The following is a 21118-nucleotide window of genomic DNA, read 5'->3' on the forward strand; positions in this document are numbered from 1 at the left end:
GAAATAATATACACCCTTTAAAAACAAAGTACTAAACCCTGTAGTTCACTGAATAATGCAGATTTATAAAGGATTCAGGAAGAAAGTCTGAGCATTGTGTCAACCCACATGCAACTGACACTGTCAGTAGCCTAGCAACTACAGCCCTGGCAGAGATATTATTTTTACTTTTAACCTAAATGCAATTTTTGGTTTCCCTCTCATATTATATGAAATACACACACACACACATTATAACTATAGTGAAAATGCTTTGCAAAGTAAGTGCATGAATTGTTAAAAAAACAAGTGATGAGTATATTTACCTTAGATTTGTATAAAATTAAAGCTCACTTTTGAATATGCAAGAGTATTATATGAAATAATCATAATGAAACTTAACGTACAGTTATATAGAGTTAGAACACTGCCAGAAATAAAATTATAAAATTAAATTCATATATACGTGTCCATGTATCTATAGAAATATATACATATAACATAAATATTAATTATATCAAAGTATAAAGGCCAATTTAGTGCGTTAATGATCAAACTCATACTTGGATGTGAGTTTTAAAACACTACATTTCTAAATTATAATTTTTAACTCAAAAATCCAACTTATCTCTTCCTGTGAACATTTTTAAAAAAGACTCTATTGAAAAATTTGCCATGCTGAGTGCTGATTTTATACAGGGTATGTATGTACATACACATCATCTGAAAAATAATAGGTGAACTTTTTAAGAAATTAAAGTCAATATTCATGTGCCAATTTTCATTATTTAGAATAGGATCTTTCATTCTCATCTAAGTCTGTATAAGACCTGATCAAAATTTGAGCCAGAAGAAGCTCAAATTCATGAAGACAATATGGTAATTTTAGGGTCAAACTATATCTATTTATAAAAACAGCTACTCTTAATATGTCTCAGAAGCAGGAATTCATTTACAAATGAATTTCATTTACAAAGGCCAATGGTTGTACTAAAGGACAGACTGAAGTTACAGCTGAGGGAAAGATATGGATCCTCATAATCTCCATGAACTGCCCCAAAGCCACTTTTATAAAGGAACACGCAATTTTAGCAAAAAGTATTTTTCTTAAAATCAGTCACCCCTCTCCTCCCAAATTAGACCACCACCCCTATCCCCTTCCATTGAAATACATGGACTGCAGTTGAAAAAAACCCTTCTTTTTCAACATCAGAAATGTGCTTGTTATGACATTCAAAATGCACACACACAATACAAACAAAAGATGCTGGCACCGTAGTGTGTGTGTGTCTGTGTGTGTGTGTGTCCCCAGTGGGACGTGAAGTGCTACTATTAAATTCAGAAGCTGATATACTTTCATCATTTACAGATAAGGTGTGAATTCAGGATGGAAGGCTACCCACTAATTCTCAAGCTCTTTCCTGAAATGCTATAGGATTCACAGTATGAGGATTATTCTTCAGAGTTAGGAATTAACCGGCTCAGAGATGTTTATCAGTTTACTTCACAGACGAAGAAAAGAAAATCTGAAAAAAAGCCCAAGAGGCAAGAAGCTTTAAATTGCTGGGGATTTACAATGAAAAAGAAGCGAAATATTAAGAAAACATCTTTGATTGATGCGATTAGAATGGGCGCCCGAAGAAGTAAGGAGGACACAAACTCAGCTCTGCGCACCTTTAGCAGCACGCGCCCTAAACATCAATGGGGATAAGCTGGGGAAACAACAGAAAGATATTCTGGCTCTTTTGTTCCACTCATTAAGGAGAAGAAAAATCTACAAATTGCCTTCATTTAAATCATGAAGAAACCTTCCATTAAAAAGGTGAAAATAATCAAAGAGAAGACATATTATTCCAAACTACATCCATTTTGATAAGGTGCATTTTCAAATAGCAGTTTTCTACTATTGTTATAAAAGATCAGAATAACTATTTTCAAAATACTACGCAAAAGTTACCATAGTAACAGTGAAAATCCTTCTGAAACATAATTAATTGCCTAAAAATTTATCAAATGGAACACGGCACTCTTCTTCAGAGAATTTTTGCATTTCATTTACAATATTATCATAATGCATAGTGCCATCATACACATCTCCTACACGTTTATTTCATTAAATGTTATTCTTTATGTAAAATGACTGTTAAAATTACTGATATTTTTGTACATTAATCTTATTAGAAAGACTTCTATTTTATATTTAAAGCCTAAAGACAATCTGAAAACATTAAGAATTCATCTGAAACCAGGAGAGCCAAAGAAATGTCTTTTCTTCAATGTATAATTATGACTATCCTTATATATTACCTTCTTACCTCTGCTTGTAAATCTATCAAATAAGCATCTTATTTACTCTCAGAATTTTGTAATGCGAAAATGTTCACAATATAAATGACACAGAAATACAGCTGCGTGAAAAGTAAAGCAGGAAAAAACACAGAAAATTCTAATTACAACATAAATGTATCTTACTCTCTGTAGACCTTCATACCAATCATCTTGCTCAAACCAGTTTGAAATGTACGTCATCCAAGCCATAGACCGCTCCTACTTTAACCAAGGCAATTGGAAAGGCGGCATCAGAATAGTCAGCACCTAAAGTAACAATAATGTGTTTCAACCAAACAGCTTTACCAAAATCTGTGTTGTGAAACGTTGTTCAGTACCAGAAGCTAGAAGTGCACAAACATTTCAGCTGAAACAGCTTTAATATTCTACAAATAACAGTATCGGGAAAAATAGTGCTAAACCAGAAAATGTAAGCCTATATTCAAATCAGAAAAAAAATCGAATAGTAATCATGTTGTTGTACAGTACCAGAGAAGGCTTTGCCAAATATTTTATTTGATAAATAAATAAAGGCTTTCAGTTTTTATTCTAAAAAACACCTCAGATTTAACTTTGGCAAGAAATCGGCAAATTATTTCTAAAAGTTACCAAGTTAAAAATAAGGAATCCAGAAAAACCACAAAATGATAGGAAGCAGAAAATTAGTTCCATTTTCAACCTTAGGAGTTGGCATAAAGCTAGAAGAAAGCTTTTCGGTTAAAAGGTATACAATGGCAAGGCCAAGCCTATATTTCTATTTGCTTCCAGCTCCGCACTTGAGAGTCAAGTCATTTTACTGTTAGCTGATTGCTAATTACCTAAGTGCCTCCAAAAGTTTAGAGACAACACATCACTTAACAGAGCCCTAACATGTTCGACAGAGAATCAAAATCACGCGAATTTGGTTCATTTTAGTTTTACTCACTTCTGGAAGAAATTATTTACTAGCCTTACTAAAAAAGAGATTTCTTCTTATACTGGAGACTATTTGCACATCAAAATATCCTCTGTAAAGTTTAGGGGTTTCACCCAACATGTAACAGGTTCTGAGTGATCTTTTCGTGACCAAACTCATCAAACCCTTACACCTCAGCGGAGGAAAAAGGAAGAAAGGAAGGGAGGGAGGGAGGGTGGGAGAGAGGAGGAGAGGGGCAGAAAGAAAAAGAAAACAATTTGATCAATTTGAGTGTTTCAGTCTTCAAATCCAAAATGTAAGATAGCTTGTGTTCTGGCATAGAAAGATAGACTTGTATGACATACAAATATCACTGTAGCTCTAAAATTCTATCAAATGGAACAACATGCACTCTTCTTCAGAATTCCTCTTCCTTTTGAAAATACTTTCAATAGTGCCTGCTTGAAGCCTCACTTCAAAATGCTTGGGAATAGCTTCCACAGGACGTTCCAGGACTGGTACAATCTCTCGCTTAATTTGTTTACGTCTTGATGACTCCCTGAATCGGGACCTTGCTTTCTGCCCTGCCCCTTGAGTTCCCACAGAGCCCTTTGCTCCTTCCTGCCTGTCTGCTCAGAATGTGAATCTCCTGCACTGTCCTACCCTCTGGATCTGCCATACACCCACCCCTCTCCCCTGCCCACTGTTGTCTCTCTTATCTATAGCTTATCTTATTTTCAGTGACAATTCTTTGTCTGTGTCCTGCCTTAAGCTTTTTTCCCCACCTTGAACCTACATCTCTACACTTGTCCAACAACTCTAAGATCCTTGCCACTATTTCAGTGGTTCCAGTCTCTCTTCTAATACACTCAACCTGCATCAAGCTCCTGAACTATTTCAAAGTCCTTACTGAACCGAGATTGCTCAGCCTGTTACCTGGTAATCGCAGTGTGAACATGTGTAAAACCTAGTGTATTTCTTTCAAGTGAAGCTTCCCCTTTCTATCACCCCCAAACATTCCTTATTTCCTCCTGTATTCCCCATTCCAGTGACTATCATTGTACTCCAGATGGTAACCCCAGATAAAAAAGTCTCCACTTTTCATTCTTGCGTCACCTTCCCCTGCCCCCCACTTTGTTTGATCACCAAGTCTTATCAAACCACCTTTACACTGTCTCTTCAAAAGGCCCTTCTTTCCATCCCTAATCCCACACGTTGAGTGTTTGTCTTGCACAAACTAACAAAGTAGTTTACTTACTAACCTCCCTGCTTTCACTGCAATTCCTAAACATGTTCCATACTCTCATGACGTTATGCCTTCAAGTTTTTAAATGCTTTTGCCTGAGCTGTCCTTCCCTTTCCTCTTTTGCTGTGAAAAATGAGCTCTTTCATATTTAGGGTCTTTCAAGACCCAACCTAAATATCCTTCTTCTTTTCCCAAATGCACCAATTCCCTCATCTGTGTGCCTTTAAAACTATATTTGTGCTCATTGTGTAGATATAAATTATGAGTTCCCCAAGGCAAAGGACCATGCCTTATTCATGTCTGTATAGAAGATACAAAATGTTTGTTGAGTGACTCAACACCTGCAGCGCTAGGAGAGTTTGACAACTAACGGCAGTTCACTTGAACTGAAGGTTCATATTACTAAAACCCGGACAGGGTCTAAAGAAATGAATCCAAGGAACAAGTAATATACTCACAAACAAGTGAAATGGGATTACTATTCAATCCCTTGTAAGGAACTGGCTAACCAAGTCATTCAAGAAATTGCTTTTTAAAAGGGTAAAATAAAATGCAAACTCGAATTGGTAAAATTATTTTATAATCACACCAGTCACCAAGTATGTATTCATTATACCATTGTAAATCCAATGTAGTTAAAATCAATACCTTGTTTACAGGGCCCATAATAGTTCTTCTGTCTTAGTTCCTGGTATTTTTCCATGAGCACTATCTACCCTATTTGCAAGAGTTAAGAAAAGCAAAATATTTCACACTGTGTAATCTCAGATGAACTATTATTCTCCATTAAAAGACATATGTCTTGATTGTCCTCCATGTATTTTGATGATCTGAGAGTAAATAGAATCTGGTTCATTTAGTGTAAGAATGACAAATAATTTTCAACTCTCACATCACTTGTTTGGTTACCACTGAAGTGCACAGCTGAAACCTTTAGCTGACCTCAGAGCAGACATGTGTCAGGATCACTTAGTGGTAACTGAGAGAGGAAGGACAGACTCATGGTGGCAGTTATTCCACATCTTTACATCTGTGTATTAATAGTCCGTGGGTCTAACTGACTAATATACTGTTAAAATAAAAAATTTAACTTAATTCATAGCGAGAAAATTCTTACTACCTATTAATATCAGTGATGGAAGGAAATGACAATAATCAAAGGATAAATGTCATCATGTGAAAGAAAATAAATATAAATAATGAAGTAAAATGTTTTAGAACATTTGTCAGCTATGTCAGAAAACTTACCGCACACAGAAAACTTATCCAAACACATAAGTAGCCTGTGGTCTGCTTATTGGTCCTGACTTTTATCCCTCCCTGCTTCTACATTTTCTCCATGACCTCCTTGTGAGCAGATGATATATCCCTGCCTGTTGCCTTTGGACTTGCCATCTGACTTGTTTTGTCCAGTGATATGAGGGCAGAAGTCAGAGTGTTCCATCCAGTTCTAAGCTCTGCCTGTTGGGCTTGTTTCCAAGCCCACCCTTGGGCCTCTGCCATCAACATGAGAAGAACATTCCACGGCTACCCCACTGGTCCAAGAAGGATGAGAGACACAAGGAGCAGAGCTGCCCCACACAAATCACAGACCTCCAGTGAGAGGCAGAGCCACTCAGCCAAGCCAAACCTGTTAGTAAAACCCCAATATAATTACCTGTGAGCATAATAAATGCTCACTGTGATATTTTGCTGGTTTTTGGAGTGGTTCATAATGAAGTATTTTTGTGGCAATAGTTAATTGATACATTACTCCTAGTAATACCAAGAACCAGCATTCTTGAGTACAGGAAGACACTGACACTCTACGGAGATTAATCAAACCAACATTCTCACTTTTCCTACTCTAGGAAATTGCGATCTAATGATGGTAGGAAATAAACAAGATGTATAGTGTTACGATAATCTATGTCTTGTAGAACAGGTTTAAAAGACAGGATTTTCTTAAATTTAATATAGTAAGAAATACTTATTTATATAAAGAATGTGAGTTACATTATGTTTTTTTTCAGCCTCTAACAATTAATCATTGAAAAATAGTTAAGATGAGTCTTTCTTTTCACAAGAGGAAAATAAATTGGCATATATCCTGTGATCCATTCATATGCCTGTGACGCTTCCATTTTGTTATCCCTCTCCCTTGTTATAAATGCTTTGTATTTCTTTGTGTTAGGACAGTTAGGGCCGCCTAGTGGATAGAGCAATTTTAAGCAAACAAAGTAGGGTCCTGCTCTCCTTCTGAGAAGCTGGTCATGTCTGCCATCATCAACGTCCTACTATAAATATGGAATTAAAATCAAGACACAGGCAGGCTGTCTCTGGCCTAGAATTGAGAGTACTGCTAGTTCTCTGGTTGTGATTTTATGTGAATTCATGTGTACCAGATCCTGAAATGTTTATTTCTGCTCTCCTCTGCCTAAACTGGATAATGCTTTTATTTACTCATGCCTGTTTAAAATCCTAAACAGAGTAAAATGACATGTTTTACCTATGGTCTAAAGCTTAGTCTGCTTTCATTCTACATTTAGATTTTTCCACCCAGTTTTACCTGATGGCTCAGACCAAGATACTGGCTTAATCCTCTGAAATTTTGGCATTTGCAGGCTATCCTTTCCCCAGCTAAATCCATCCACTTCAAGTTACGTCTTCTCACCTGTTGTACCATCTGCAGCTCTTATCCTCTCTTGGTTAGCTCTTGCCCCCACTATCTCAGGAGACAGCAACGATACTTATTCAAAACTTCCTAACAAACTAGGTGAACGCGTGATATTTTGAAATAAGAACAGGCCACTGCTTGTTCAATCACACAGCGTAGAATCAACTATAAAATACACGGCATTGCTCAAAATCATTCTCCTTTATATGTCTGTTTGTGTCCTGTCTAGAATCATGATTGGGTGGGCTAGGGGAGAGGTGAGGGGCTGTGAGAGAGACTCAGGAGCGTAAATGTCCCTCATGCTGAAGGTGGTGCACAATCTGATACAGATCTGGGCTCACCTGTCTCCTAATCTTACTATGAATAGATACTCCTCTTGAGGAATCAAGATTAGTGAAAGGCAGTGTCAAAAGCATTATATCACTACAGTTTTGGGGAGCTGTCTGTCCTCACTAGATTAAAACCTTGCATAAAAATGTCAGAAGGAAGTCTGAGTTCGAGCATAGATAGACAGTTTCCTCAGTGTGCTCTGAATAGGCAGAATGATTCTGAATTTTTAAAAGATTGTTACTTATAAGACCTTGGCTTCCAGCAATGGCAGCCAAGTATATGTCTCCAATTCTCCCACTGAGGACAACCAGAAAAGCTGAACAGAAATATGTACAACCTCAGACTAGGAAGGGAAGCCTCAAGAGAAGTCCAGAGTCAAGCCAGACACTTGCTCTTTGGTGTGGGGTGGGGGAGGGGTGCAACTTTTCCCAAACAGGATTTGCTTATATAAAAGTAATGGCTGAAATACCGAGAAACCATGGAGAGCTTCTGGTCATCTCACAGGGCTGGAGGGAAAAAAATTGGAGTTCAGATGCTGCCGAGGAAAAAAGTAATCTAATAAATGGTGTCCTTTCAGTGAGAACCATCTGGGTCCACACCTTAAGAAGAAGGATGAGGGGTCCTCCCGGTGGCACAGCGGGTAAGTGTGCACATTCTGCTTCTGTGGCCCGGGGTTCGCAGGTTCGGATACTGGGTGTGGACATGACACCGCTTGTCAAGCCATGCTGTGGCAGGTGTCCCACATATAAAGTGGAGGAAGATGAGCACGGATGTTAGCTCAGGGCCAGCCTTCCTCAGCAAAAAGAGGAGGATTGGAAGCAGATGTTAGCTCAGGGCTAATCTTCCTCAAAAAAAAAAAAAAAAAAAAAGAACAAGAAGGATGAAATAGAAATAGACCATCCCTTACAAAGACTGAGATTCAGCATCAAATAAATTCATCCAATGATTGGATTACTGTGGCCTTCCCCACCCTAATACTTTCCAAATCAAAAGTAGCAATCAAGGGGATTCCAAAGAGTAACGAGCCCCTGTAAAGAGACGGGACATACTAACGGTTTTACCTTAGACAGGGTGTGGGAGAAAGAGGTGACTGCCACAAAAGTGGGTAAGAGAAAAATCAGATGAAATTGCAATTAATTCCTATAGGCCAATGTGAGCTGGAGCATCAGTGTAGTATAACTGGAGGTCTCAGAGGCAAGCTCAGATTGCCCTCACCTGGAAGATCTTCTCCACAGGCCTCAGTTGGGTGCGTAGGAGAAAGACTGTGGGCAATCAGAGGTAGGCCCCCTTAGTGGCTCAGACAGGTAGGAAGCAACTGGCCCCTGACAGCTGACATATGTGAAACGCTATATACTTCCCTGAGTCCTTCTCTCATATGAAGCGAAATCCTTCCCCTACTAGGAGAGAGGAAACAAACACCCCCACTCCAGGGGCAATGGGGAAGGAATAAAACAAACTTCCTCTGCCTCTAGGGAGGGAAGGAAAACCCTCCTTCCTGACCCCAGGAACTAGGCAAAGATGCACTACTTCTGAGAGAAGGGAAGAAGCAAAAGCTGCCCCCTCGGGCGGTGGGCAGGAAGACATCTTGGGCTCCCATCCCACACCAAAATAAAGCACGATGTCCTGCTGTTTAAGGACGTGCAAAAAAATTCTCTGCTACTCAACACCCACCACAGGTACAAAGTAGGGAGGGGGAGACACATAAATCTCCCCTAAGAACCAGACTCCCCCAATCTGGGAGATAAAAACTGTAGTATGATCATACACTGGGATATCATACAATAATTAAAATGAACTATACACAAACGGAGAAACCCTAGAATGTAATGATTGAAAACCAAACATAAAAAGATGCATATGGTTCCACTTAGAAAAAGTTTAAAAACAAGCAAAATTAATCTATGCTATTAGAAGTTATTATGAGAGAGTTTTCTTCGGAGACAAGGAAGTAGTAACAGGAAGGAGCCATGAGGGGGCTTTCTAGGAAGCTTACAATGTTTCTTTGATGCTAATTATGCTAATGAGCAAATTTTGCTGCTACAAAACACTACATTGCACATTTCTGCTGTCAGGTATATAATCTAAATAAAAAGAAATTATACACTAAAAATCCACAGCAGTGCTTTCTAATACTAACAAAACTAAGGGGAAAAAGCCCCAAATCAACTTGTCCACATATAGATATTGTATAACTGGATTATATTTTCTAACTTCACTTGGACGATTTCATTTGTCTTTTTATCTTCCCCCTAGAGCTTCCCGCCCCACTCACCACCCCCAGCCGTCACATTTCGGAATACATTAACTTAAGTGTCTCTCTGAGATATAGCACTAATATTTCTTGAATCCACAAGCATTTTCAGAAGTAATGTCAGGGACAAGGAGATGAGGAAGGTGGACACAAAGAATAAATAATCTCACAATAGGAAATGAGTAAAAACTGAAGTCTACCTAAACGAGCTGAAGGCGGTAGAGATGGAAGAGATGAAGGATACGTGTTTGGGGGTCCAGAGGAGTACGAACAGGGAATTGGATGCGTTTGCCGTGAGCATCCACAGTGGCTGCCTGTCAATGCCACATCCATAATAGATCCTCTAACGTCTTAGCTCCTACTGTTCCACAGGGAATGCGTGCCTGAGCACATCTTCACAAGCACATTTCTAAAAGCCTGAAGAGGTCTGTGTAGACAGACAGCTCCCATCTCAGCGCTTCATGCTCCGAGCAGGCCTCCCAAAGTATTGAAAAGCTACATCCAGAGACCAACTTGAACGCTCACCTTTGGACAACAACAAATCAACACAGCTGACAACACTCTCTCCTCATTAGCGATTCTGATCACTAGCAACAAAGTGACAAAGCAGGCTGCCCTGCGGCCTAGGTCACATGATATTTTTAACGTGTAGTTACAAACAAAATAGTTGAAAAATGAAGCATTTTTACCAAAGAATCAAAATATATAAAAAGTAAAAATAAAATGAATACTCTAAAACAGAAAAACATAATATCTGAAATTTAGATCTCAATAAATGAGTTTATCGATAGATTGGATATAGCAGACGTCAGTATTAGTGCAGCGGAGTATAAACAAATAATATATACCAAAACTAATGCACAGAGACAGAGAACAGTGAAATAAACAGAACAGAGCATAAGAAATAAATAGGATATGCTGAAAAGTGAAACACAGATGCAATGTAATGGGAATCTAAAAAGGAGAGGAAATACAGGAAAACAAATATTCAAAAAGATAAATGGTGAGAAATTTCCAAAGTTGATTTTAAAAAGTCAAGTTCCTAAATCTGATCAATCCTAAGCAGGATAAGTTAAAATAAAATCTTATCAAGGCACATCACAGTAGGATGCTGGCAGCCACAGACAATGAAAAAAAATCTTAAAAACGGTCCCAATATAGTCAAAGATCAATTGAAATGAAGGATAGAGGGGTAAATCCAACTGAATGATTATGACATCCCTAAAACTGTTTGCACCCAAACGACATAACTTTCAAAAAGTAAGAATGGCAGAATTAAAGGAGAAATATATAAATCCATAATCATAGTGAGAGACTTTAAGCAACAAACCTGAATATCTGATAGAATAAATAGAAGATGAGCAAAGCTGAAGGTTTACACTGCTAGCTATCAATACCTATTATAAAGCTCTGATAATTCAGACAGTGTGGTATGGATGCGCGGACACACAAACTGACTAACGGACAGAACATAATCTAGAATAGATCTCCCCAATTTACCGTTAACTTATTTACGATGAAGGTGATAACGCTGTACATTGAGGAAAGAACAGACCTTCAATAATTACATGTGGGTCAACTGAATACTTTATGGAAAAATATATAAGAATCTTGACTCCAATCTTATACAAGACAAAAAAAGCACCAATACCAGAGATTGGAAATCTAAATATGTAAGGTAAAGTATTAAAGCTTTAAAGGAATACTAATGAGAATGTCTTGTCTTTGGAGTAGGAAGAGATTTACTAAAACAGACACACAAAAATGCCAACCACAAAAGAAAAACATTGACCTACTGGACTATGTTAAAGTATATAAACAAACCTATGTTCATCAAGACATCATTAAAAGAGTGGAAAGCAAGCCATAGAGTGGGAGAAAATATTTACAATACACATGTTCAACAAAGGACTAGTCTTCTACAAACACACACACACAAAACTGTCAAGCCAACAGAAAAACAGACAAAGGACTTCAGACAAAAGAACTCCACCATCACACACAAAAAAAGGCCATCTAAATAGCCAATAAACATATGAAAAGTTGTTCAATATTTCTGCAAATTAAAACTGCAAAGAGATACTGGTACATTTCTAACAGAAGGGCTAAAATGCAAAACACCACAGGTTGGCAAGGATGAGGAGTGATTGAAACTCTCATACACTGCTCGTGGGAATGTAAATTGAAACAAGCAAACTGGATGACTCGTTGGCAGGATCCTCTAAAGCTGAACAAACACAGACTCTATGACCCAGCATTTCACTCCTAAGCGTACAGCCAACAGCAATGGGTATTATGGGCATTTATGTTCACCAAAAGAAACGCATTATAATGTTCATAGCACCTCTATTTATAAAAGCACCAAAGTGAGATCTGCTCAAATATATATTCACAGTGGAATGGATAAATAATTGTGGTATATTCATATAATAGAATGGTTTATAAGAATGAGAATGCATGGATAACAACCACATGCAACCATATAGACAAATCTCACAATGATGTAGATTGAAAGAAGCCAGACAGAAAGACAAAGCATTATCACATTATTCCATCTATAGAAAGCACAAAAACAGACAACATTAATCTATCCTGCCAGAAGTCACGATAGTGGTTATCCTTGGAGGTGGTAGTGAGTGCTGATAACATTCTGTTTATGTTTAAAAAAAATCTAAGAGAAGAATTGCCTCTGGATGGTAGGTCTCTTTGTTATGCATCATGGTCATCAGAGCCAGTAACTTCTTTTTAATGCATGACTGAATCCTCATCTCCTGAAAATTTAATCAAAATTCCTAACTAGAATCTCCAAATTGACCTAGGCTAAAAATAAAAAATGACTGCACTAAGGTAATTTAATAAGTCTAAAATGTCCAGCACATGTTATGTTGCATCATAAAAAGATTATTTTTAGTTTTTTAGGCTATATAATCGAGCTCCAAGTTAACGGCTATTTAATAATTTGATTTCCTAAGAACATCTATTTTGATTAGTTTCTTAAATATACTGTATTTCTAAGATATAAAAATGCAGTCCCTTTCAAAATTCAAAGAAAAACATTTTACTTTCTAATGCAAGTGAATTTTTTTATGAAGTGGACACAGCAGAAAGAGAATAATGAACTATTCAAATATCTGTATTTTTAGATAACGGTATACTTCTGCGTATAAAAGTCATTTTTGCCTTTGCTATTTCATAAGACCTGGAGTAAATGAATTTGAAATGTCCTCTGAAAAACATTTTGTAAAATGCAGACAAATCCACCATTAGAGAAAATAATTTTAGAAATAGAAGAAAGTGTATTACTGAACACTCTATTTGAATAAATTTTTGACAATAAAAAGCACTAGGATTTATTATTTACATCAAGAGTAAGGGTGTACTATTTTTCAGCTCACCCCTTAACGCTCACCTGGAACTAGGAGATAATGTCTGAGGCCCTCATAGGTATCCTGGATCATAAGGATGAGGGCACACCCCAGGAATGGCAGAATGGTGAGCTGGAAGAAGCCTAGATCCCGAAAACTTCTTGGACTTCCTACTCACAGCCTTTTTAATGTGAGAGAGAAATAAGCTTCTCTTTTCTTTGAGCCACTATTTTGCATTTCTCTGTTATTTGCAGCCAAACCTCAGGTAGCCTCTTAGATTGTGTAATTTGAAGTCATATTTTAGAAAGCAGAATTAGTCAAGTAGTCAATGATGTCAATTAGTTAAAACCTTCTTAATTCCTTGCCCTTAAATATAATTAGCTATCCTGCTTTCATCACCAGGGGCATACATGATTACTAGAATTCAGTCATTACCGTCTACAATAATACAATAAGCAGAGTTGGTGCTAAGTATTTTGCTTTACCAAATAGATTATTTGGCTATGCATCTACCTCATCAATATCACATATTATTTAGTGAAAAAATATATCTATCCATTATATCTGCTGTATCATTTTATTTCACTCTTCAACAAATATTTAGTGAGTATATATCATGTCTAGATACGAATGCTAGTTACTAAAGATACAAAGATGAATGAGAAACAAACCAAATAAAAACCTGCTTCAAAAAGCTAACAGCACTGGGGGGGCTGGCCCAGTGGCATAGTGGTTAAGCTCATGCCCTCCGCTTCAGCAGCGCAGAGTTCAGGGGTTTGGATCCCGGGCACAGACCTTCGCACCACTCATCAAGTCATGCTGTGGCAGCATCCCATATAAAATAGAGGAAGATTAGCACAGATATTAGCTCAGGGATAGTCTTCCTCAAGCAAAAAAGAGGAAGATTAGCAACAGATATTAGCTCAGGGCCAATCTTCCTCACCAAAAAAAAAGGCCTACCAGAATGGGAGAGCTAGACATAGCGCAGACCTATCTGTTGTCTAACCAACAACATTCCCACCTATCTCCTTGCCTGCCAGCACAACCCCAAAGTATTCTGGTACAGGCGGAAGTACACTGATCTCGGGGAAGACAGGATTTTTTTCCTATTCCTAGGAGATGAATGACTGGTCTAAACCAGTCGTAGTAATTTCATCCTCCTTGGACTATTGGACTAAGTGTGGGCATCTGACTCAGTTTCAACTGATGAGATGCAAGTAGAAATCTCTGTTGTCATTCTCCCCCTGCTTCTTCTGACTTGGACATTGATGTGATGCTGTTGCTCTAGCAACTACATTGTATCCATGAAGTAAAGGCCAAGAAAACTGCCGAAAAGTTGCAATTCTAACATTACTGATGCACTATCTTCAGTCATTTGTTATATTTTTAAAAACGGTGTCTGTCTTAGTTTGTGGTTTTCTGTTATTTGCATTTGACTTCCTTTTTGAAGACACAAATGCATTTATGAAACAATTTGCAATAGCTGCTATAATAATGAACAAGGGCTTAGCAGAGAAGAAAGATAAATGCGCCCAGATCTGCTCTAGGGAGTTAAGAAGGCTGTAAAAAAAAAAAAAAAAAAAAAAGGTGGGGTTTGAACTTTAAGGCAAAAGTTATTTTTCTATGTTAAAGTATAACGGTAGATAAGAAGAAATGGTGACAAATAGTGACTTCTCTGCTGGGCAAACAGACACAGATAAAATGATGGAAAATCAGGTAGATCATGATGAGCATTGTCGATTTAATTTCATACGTGATGGGGAGTCTTTGAAACAATTTAAGCATGGTAATAATAATATCAGATATTCTGATTTACAAATATCCTGGCACTCTTAGGAGAAGGCTTGTGGGGGACAGAAGGCAAGACATAAAGAAGGAGATGAGAAATGATGGCAGCTTGAACTAATAACCTAGTAGGAAGCAAGGGAGAGGGAGGACTCCAGCAAGACTTCTGGGTTTCTCAGTTGCCTGACTGTGTGACACGACACCATTCACCACAAGAGGGCCCCTGCAGCCGGACAGGTCCAGGGGAAAGCTCTGCTATGACACATTGACCATAGAGTGTGAGGAGGATATCCAGGTGGAGATGCCTCGAAGTCATTGAGAAACAGTAGTCAGGAACCAAAAGACGAACACCAGCCAGAGATAAATATTTCAGATATAATTTGGGGCAACACCAATGTTTAAAAGACAAGGAGAGCAGAGGCGAGGAGAAAGGGGCTGGGAAGATGACCGATAGAAGAGATGCAAGAAAGAAAAATATTGGGGAAGGAATATGCTTCATGTCAAAGGAGAACGTTTTCACACAGGTCAAATATTTCAGACTGACACGGTAAGATTAAGACTGAAATATTCACCCTGTATTTGGGGTTGAAGAAGCAGGTTGTTATTAGCAAATCTATAAAAGCTCCGATGGTCAATTATCGGTCCTTACTTCACTTGATGTCCTGGCAGCAGCCGCAGCCCCTGTGGATCAGAGTTGGCTCCATCCTCTTGACGCACTTTCTCACTTGCCTTCGGGAAAGCGCTCTCCTTGGGCTCTCCCCCTTCTTCAGTGTCTACTCCCTGTTTTGTTTTTGTTTTTTTTGTTTTGATTCCTCATAATCTCCCTGAACTGTAAACTTTAGAATGCTCCAGAGATCAGTCTTCGGATCTCTTCTCAATTGTCCTCTTGGTGGTCTCATTCTGTCTTATGACTTTAAATACCGTACAAATGCTGATTATTCCCAAATCTATATTTCCAAGGAGATCTCATATATCTAATTTCCTGTTTTTATTCCAGTCTCATTGAGATATAATTGACATCTAACATTGTCTAAATTTAACATATACAACAGAATGATTTGCTACATGTACATATTGCAAACTGATCACCACAATAAGCTTTAACATTGCTCCGCATGGCTCCAACTTTTTCTCCTCATGATGACAACTCTTACGATCTAATCTCTTAGCAACTTTCAAATACACTTGAGGGGATTATGCTAAGTGAAATCAGTCAGACAGACAAAGACACTGTATGATCTCAATTATATGTGGAATCCAAAGAAAAACCAAACTCATAAAAATGGAGATCAGATTGGGGCTGCCAGAAGTGGGGTGAGGGTGGGGGAAATGGGTGAAGGTGGTCGAAATCACAAACTTCCAGTTATAAGATAAATAAGTTCTAGGCACATAGTTCCTGTTTTAACATCCCTGTTTGTTTATTAAATAGAATCTCAAATTTAACTTATTCCAACAAAACTTCTGATGTCCCTCACAAAATATATTCCTACTTGTTTTTTCTAATTCAGTAAATGACCACTAATCTGTCTATGATAACTAACTACTGATGACTGGGTATAATGAATAACTGATGTTTCCTTAATTGGACTCAATATGGACCTTCTGATGATAGAGATAATCAAAATATAAGTTATTTAGTTGAAGTGTGTGTGCGCATATCGACGTTTTAGTAAAGACTATACTTACAAACTTTTAAAAGGGTTAAGACACAGAGAATATTTACATTACCAACAATTAATTATTGGGTTTTATTTTTCCAATACCAATGCATTTCTTAATTCATTTACATTTCATTACTTACATATTAAAAGCCCATGACAGAGATTAAAATATAAGCAGAACTAGAGAGACAAATAGTTAAATACAATTTTAATTAAAACATTAAATTTTCAGATTCCAGTTGAGGAGTTTTGTTCCGCTAGGTTTCAGGGTTCAAAGCCCTACCCTGTTCGTAGGTTAATCTGCCCGCAGTCACCTGTGCTGTACAGGCATGAGAGGTGCTCTGGGTTCCATTTCTAGCCGCTCCTGACAGTCTCTTACAACTTTCTACTAGACACAGGAGTGAACACTGGCTGTCGGCCTCCTCCTCATCTCCACTCCCCGCTGTCAGAAACAGCTCTATGTTTGTACTTGGTGATCTTCCTCCTCTGCCTCAGTCCAGGTGTAGGTGGGAAACCAGTCCCTGAACTAGAGCAGGTGATTCAGACTGATGCTATCATTTCCCCAGCCATTTCGATGGCTTAATGATGGGAACATAGCTTAAATGTGTCTAATCATGAAATTTAGGACATTTATGAGAACTTCTGGAAAAAGAGGCTCTGTCTTCTGTCAACCGGAGCCATAGACAGTCTGAAATCAGAGCTAATATAACCATCCCGCTACCATGAGATGATATCCAGAATTGCTGGGGGCTACTACCTAGAGCTTGAAAAATGGCAGCACAGTAGAGAGGGGCTGAGTCGCGATGATGCTGATGGAGCACTGAAGTTAGCTATGAGTGCAACTCTATCTTAAGTTTTTTTAGCTATATGAACTGGTAATATAAGTTGTATTTTCTGTTACTGCAAGTGAAGGAATTCTAATTGGCTCTTAAAAGATCACGAGGGGGTAGGCACAGTGGTGTAGTGGTTAAGTTCTCATCCTCTGCTTTGGCAGCCCAGGGTTTGCAGGTTCAGATCCCAGGTGTGGACCTACACACTGCTCATCAAACCAGGCTGTGGCAGAGTCCAATATACAAAGAATTAGAGGAAGACTGACAACAGATGTTAGCTCAGGGTCAATCTTCCTCACTAAAAAAAAGGAAAAAAATCACAGGAAAAACACATACCAAAAACCTCCCAGAAGCACTCAAAACAAGGTCTCCATATCAGTCCTGTGAGGAATTCCCACTATATTCAAAGGTACTTTAACTGTTGTCACAGGTACTATGTGAAAGGCACTAAGAGCATCATAGGTGGGTTGCCCACAATACAGCTAGGCATCTAAAAAGCCTTTCTCCCAAGAAGTACGTATAAGTTTACATTGTCACTGCCTCACTAGCTGTCCCCAGTTTAGAAAAACAAGATCTATGTCAACCAGAAAAACTCCGCTATGCCATGGGAGCCAGAGTGCTGTCTCTTTCCCCTTCCCTTCATGCACTTCTTCTCCATCCTTCTTCCCTCAGCCCACGGCCTCTACCTATATCGAGTCAGGGACTACAGACCTTAGAAAAAGAATTGAGAGAAAAATGGGAGATAAGATAATAATACTGTACTCTAGGAAATGTAACTCTTTAGCAATCTATTACAAGTAGAGGCAAAAAGCAAAAAGGAGTTTGTATTTTTTCATGCATTTTCTCCATCTGTTTAGTCAAAGTGGGGAGGAGAAAATTCCACCTCAGGCAACAGAACTATACTAGATAAATAAAAAGCCTGCTAGACAATGGCAATCAGGTTAGGAGGTTGACATAAGATTTCCATCAATGTTGACATAAGAAGGAGATTTGATATTGATCAAACAATTTTATCACTATTGATCGATATTAAATCTCCTTCTTATGTCAACATTGATGGAAATCTTGCATAGCAATAAAATTGATCCAGTATCCAAGAAGACAGAGTCTGGGGCCCGCAGCAATCTGCACATTCCGTCTTTTGGTTATCAGCAGCCTGTACAAGCATCCTCTCATTCAAGAATAAGAATGAGGATGCTACCAACTATGACGAAACGCTGCAGGACCAGATGGTTAAGATGATGATCATGGAGAAGATAAAAGGCAACAGCAGAGTAAAGACCCAGATCAAAGAGGAAGAAAGGGCAGAATTGAAACTGCAAAAAAAAAAATCACTTCAGTGATCCAGAGGACAAGTAAAAAACTCAAAAACATTGTGGGAAAAGAAAGAGATTTTTTTTTTAAAAAAGAAAGAAATGGAAATATATGGCGTACAGGGGATGAAAACCCAAACTACATATTATAAACATTTTTAGAGAAAACCAAAACACAAGTAGAATAACAGAAATAAATGCCTCAATCCAAGATGTAGCCAAAAACACATTTCTAGGATTGAGAAAACACTCAGATTAGGTGACTTTGAAAGTACCCTTCTTATTTCAAGCAAAATATATTTTAAGAAAAGATCCATACCTAGATATACCACGGCAAATTTAGGGGTTAATTTATTTTTTATAATCCTATGAGCATCTAAGTAGAGTCCTTTTTTTTAATGTTATATATAAGTGAGGAAAAGTCCGATTGGCATGACATCTCACGACTGAGCTAAATTCCAGAAATCGGTGGTCCAAGAGCTATATTAAACTGACTATTGTGATCTCACTATTCAACAAACAGCCAAAATATCACTTGTGTGTAAAGGGGAAACGAGCCAAAGAAAGACTTGTTGTAAATGCAAGGATTTAGAAGGGAATTTACCAATGCGATCTTCCTTTAAAAATTACTTAAACTAAAATCACAGGCTTTTGAAAAACGAATCAAAACAAACAACTCAAATATGGAACTTCATGTAATTTAAAAAATATATTAAGCAAATAAGACTGAATATCTAAGTTATATGGTTATAAAATGCAAATTTCAAGACTAATTATTTAAAGAAGAGACAAATAATAGAAAAGTTATAAAAATCTAAAAGCCTCAGCTTGTTATCCCAGATACTGAGATTTAGGAAAAGAAGAGAAGAAAACAAAGGTAGACTAAACTTCTTATTTTACAAAGGTAACCAATAGCATAATTTGTTTCCTGATATTTGGGGAGAAATTGACTCAAAGTAATTTTATAATTCAAAAATAATCATCATGAAATAAATTTTTCTGTTAAAATATACCATACACAAGGTTAAAAGAAAAAATTGGATAAAAACATATAAATGTATATAAAACATCTTACTTAATATGCGGAGTGATTATATCAATGATTTGAAAAAGTCTGTGGAGTTAACGTAAAAGGTATCTATAAACAGTTATGTTTCTGTATTTAAAAATTTATAGATATATACATACATATACACACACAAACACACACTAAAAACTAAAAGAATTCACATCACAAGGTAATGAGTTGGCTATTTATTTATTTATTTATTTTTTTGAGAGAGATTAGCCCTAAGCTAACTACTGCCAGTCCTCCTCTTTTCGCTGAGGAGGACTGGCCCTGAGCTAACATCCATGCCCATCTTCCTCTACTTTATACGTGGGACGCCTACCACAGCATGGCGTGCCAAGCGGTGCCATGTCCACACCCGGGATCCGAACCGCGAACTGCAAACCCCAGCCGCCGAGAAGCAGAACGTGCCAACCTAACCACTGCGCCACTGGGCCAGCCCCTGAGTTGGCTATTTAATAGTTGGAAATGTATTATTCCTTTAACTTACTTACATTTTCTAAAATGTTCATACTCACTTCTCCATTCATTCATTCAGTCAAGAAATATTTATTGAGCTCCAACTATGTGCCAGGAAGGCACTGAAGATAAAGAAGTCTGCAAAACAGATAAAAATCCTGCCTTTCCATAGTTTTTATACTCTCATGGGAAGGAATCAGAAAATGAACAAAACAAACAAGTAAATGATATATATTCCAAGATAATTTGCAGTATGAAGAAAAATAACTCAGGGAAAGAGAATAAGGAGAGCTGGAGACGGCGTTGACATGGCAACTTTTTAAAAGGTCGTACGGGGAGGCCTCACTGAGGGGATACTGAGCGAAGATTTGAAGGAGATGAGAAGGCAAAATATAAAGCTTTCTGGTGGGAAAGCAGGCGAAGCAGAGGAAGAAGCAAAAAAAAACCTGAGATAGAAGCATTCCTGGCAGGTCTGAGGAACTGTAAGAATTATGAGAATTGTAAAACTACGTGTATTCAGAGGACAGAGACGTATCAGGATCCAGAGATTCAAGGTAATTTTGTTGAACTCAGCTTTTCATTCTTTGGAATTTTGTAAATATTTCAATAAAAATCTGTTGCCTGCGTTAATAAAAAACAAATTAAAAAATCCTAAAAACATCTTGCTGAAAATCAGTGTTTAAAATTTGAATACACTAAATGCTCAGAGCTCTGCAAAAAAATATTTTTTAATTATATAATCAATATGTGCTTATTAGAAAACATTTGGAAATGGCAAAAAATCGGAAGGATTTTTATTTTTAAATCAGCTGTTAGCCTACTACCTTGAGATCTTCTCCCTCTGTCTCCGATCCATAATTCTAAATGACCACTCTCCTCACTGGGATATGGAGAGCCAGAGATTTTTGAGGATGACTACACTTTTAAAGATCTCTAACTCGGCGCATCTCA

General features: G+C 37.7%; 1 protein-coding gene across 10 annotated transcripts in view; it reads right to left on the reverse strand.

Moving 5' to 3' along the window:
- The window catches only part of WDR17 (WD repeat domain 17), a 101062-nt gene that overhangs the window by 73468 nt on the left and 6476 nt on the right, over positions 1 to 21118 (reverse strand). For 7 of the 10 annotated variants that reach the window (XR_011433407.1, XR_011433406.1, XM_070253533.1 and 4 more), the window contains exon 2: positions 2452 to 2574. The exons of the other annotated variants lie outside the window; for them this stretch is intronic. Coding sequence is in view for 5 of the 7 variants with exons in the window: in XM_070253533.1 (XP_070109634.1) it covers positions 2452 to 2517 (66 nt within the window). In the remaining 2 variants the exon portion in view is untranslated. The remainder of the gene's footprint in view (positions 1 to 2451; positions 2575 to 21118) is intronic. 10 annotated transcript variants of the gene reach the window in all.

The sequence above is a fragment of the Equus caballus genome, chromosome 27 (genome assembly GCF_041296265.1).
Source record: "Equus caballus isolate H_3958 breed thoroughbred chromosome 27, TB-T2T, whole genome shotgun sequence".
Classification (NCBI taxonomy): domain Eukaryota; kingdom Metazoa; phylum Chordata; class Mammalia; order Perissodactyla; family Equidae; genus Equus; species Equus caballus.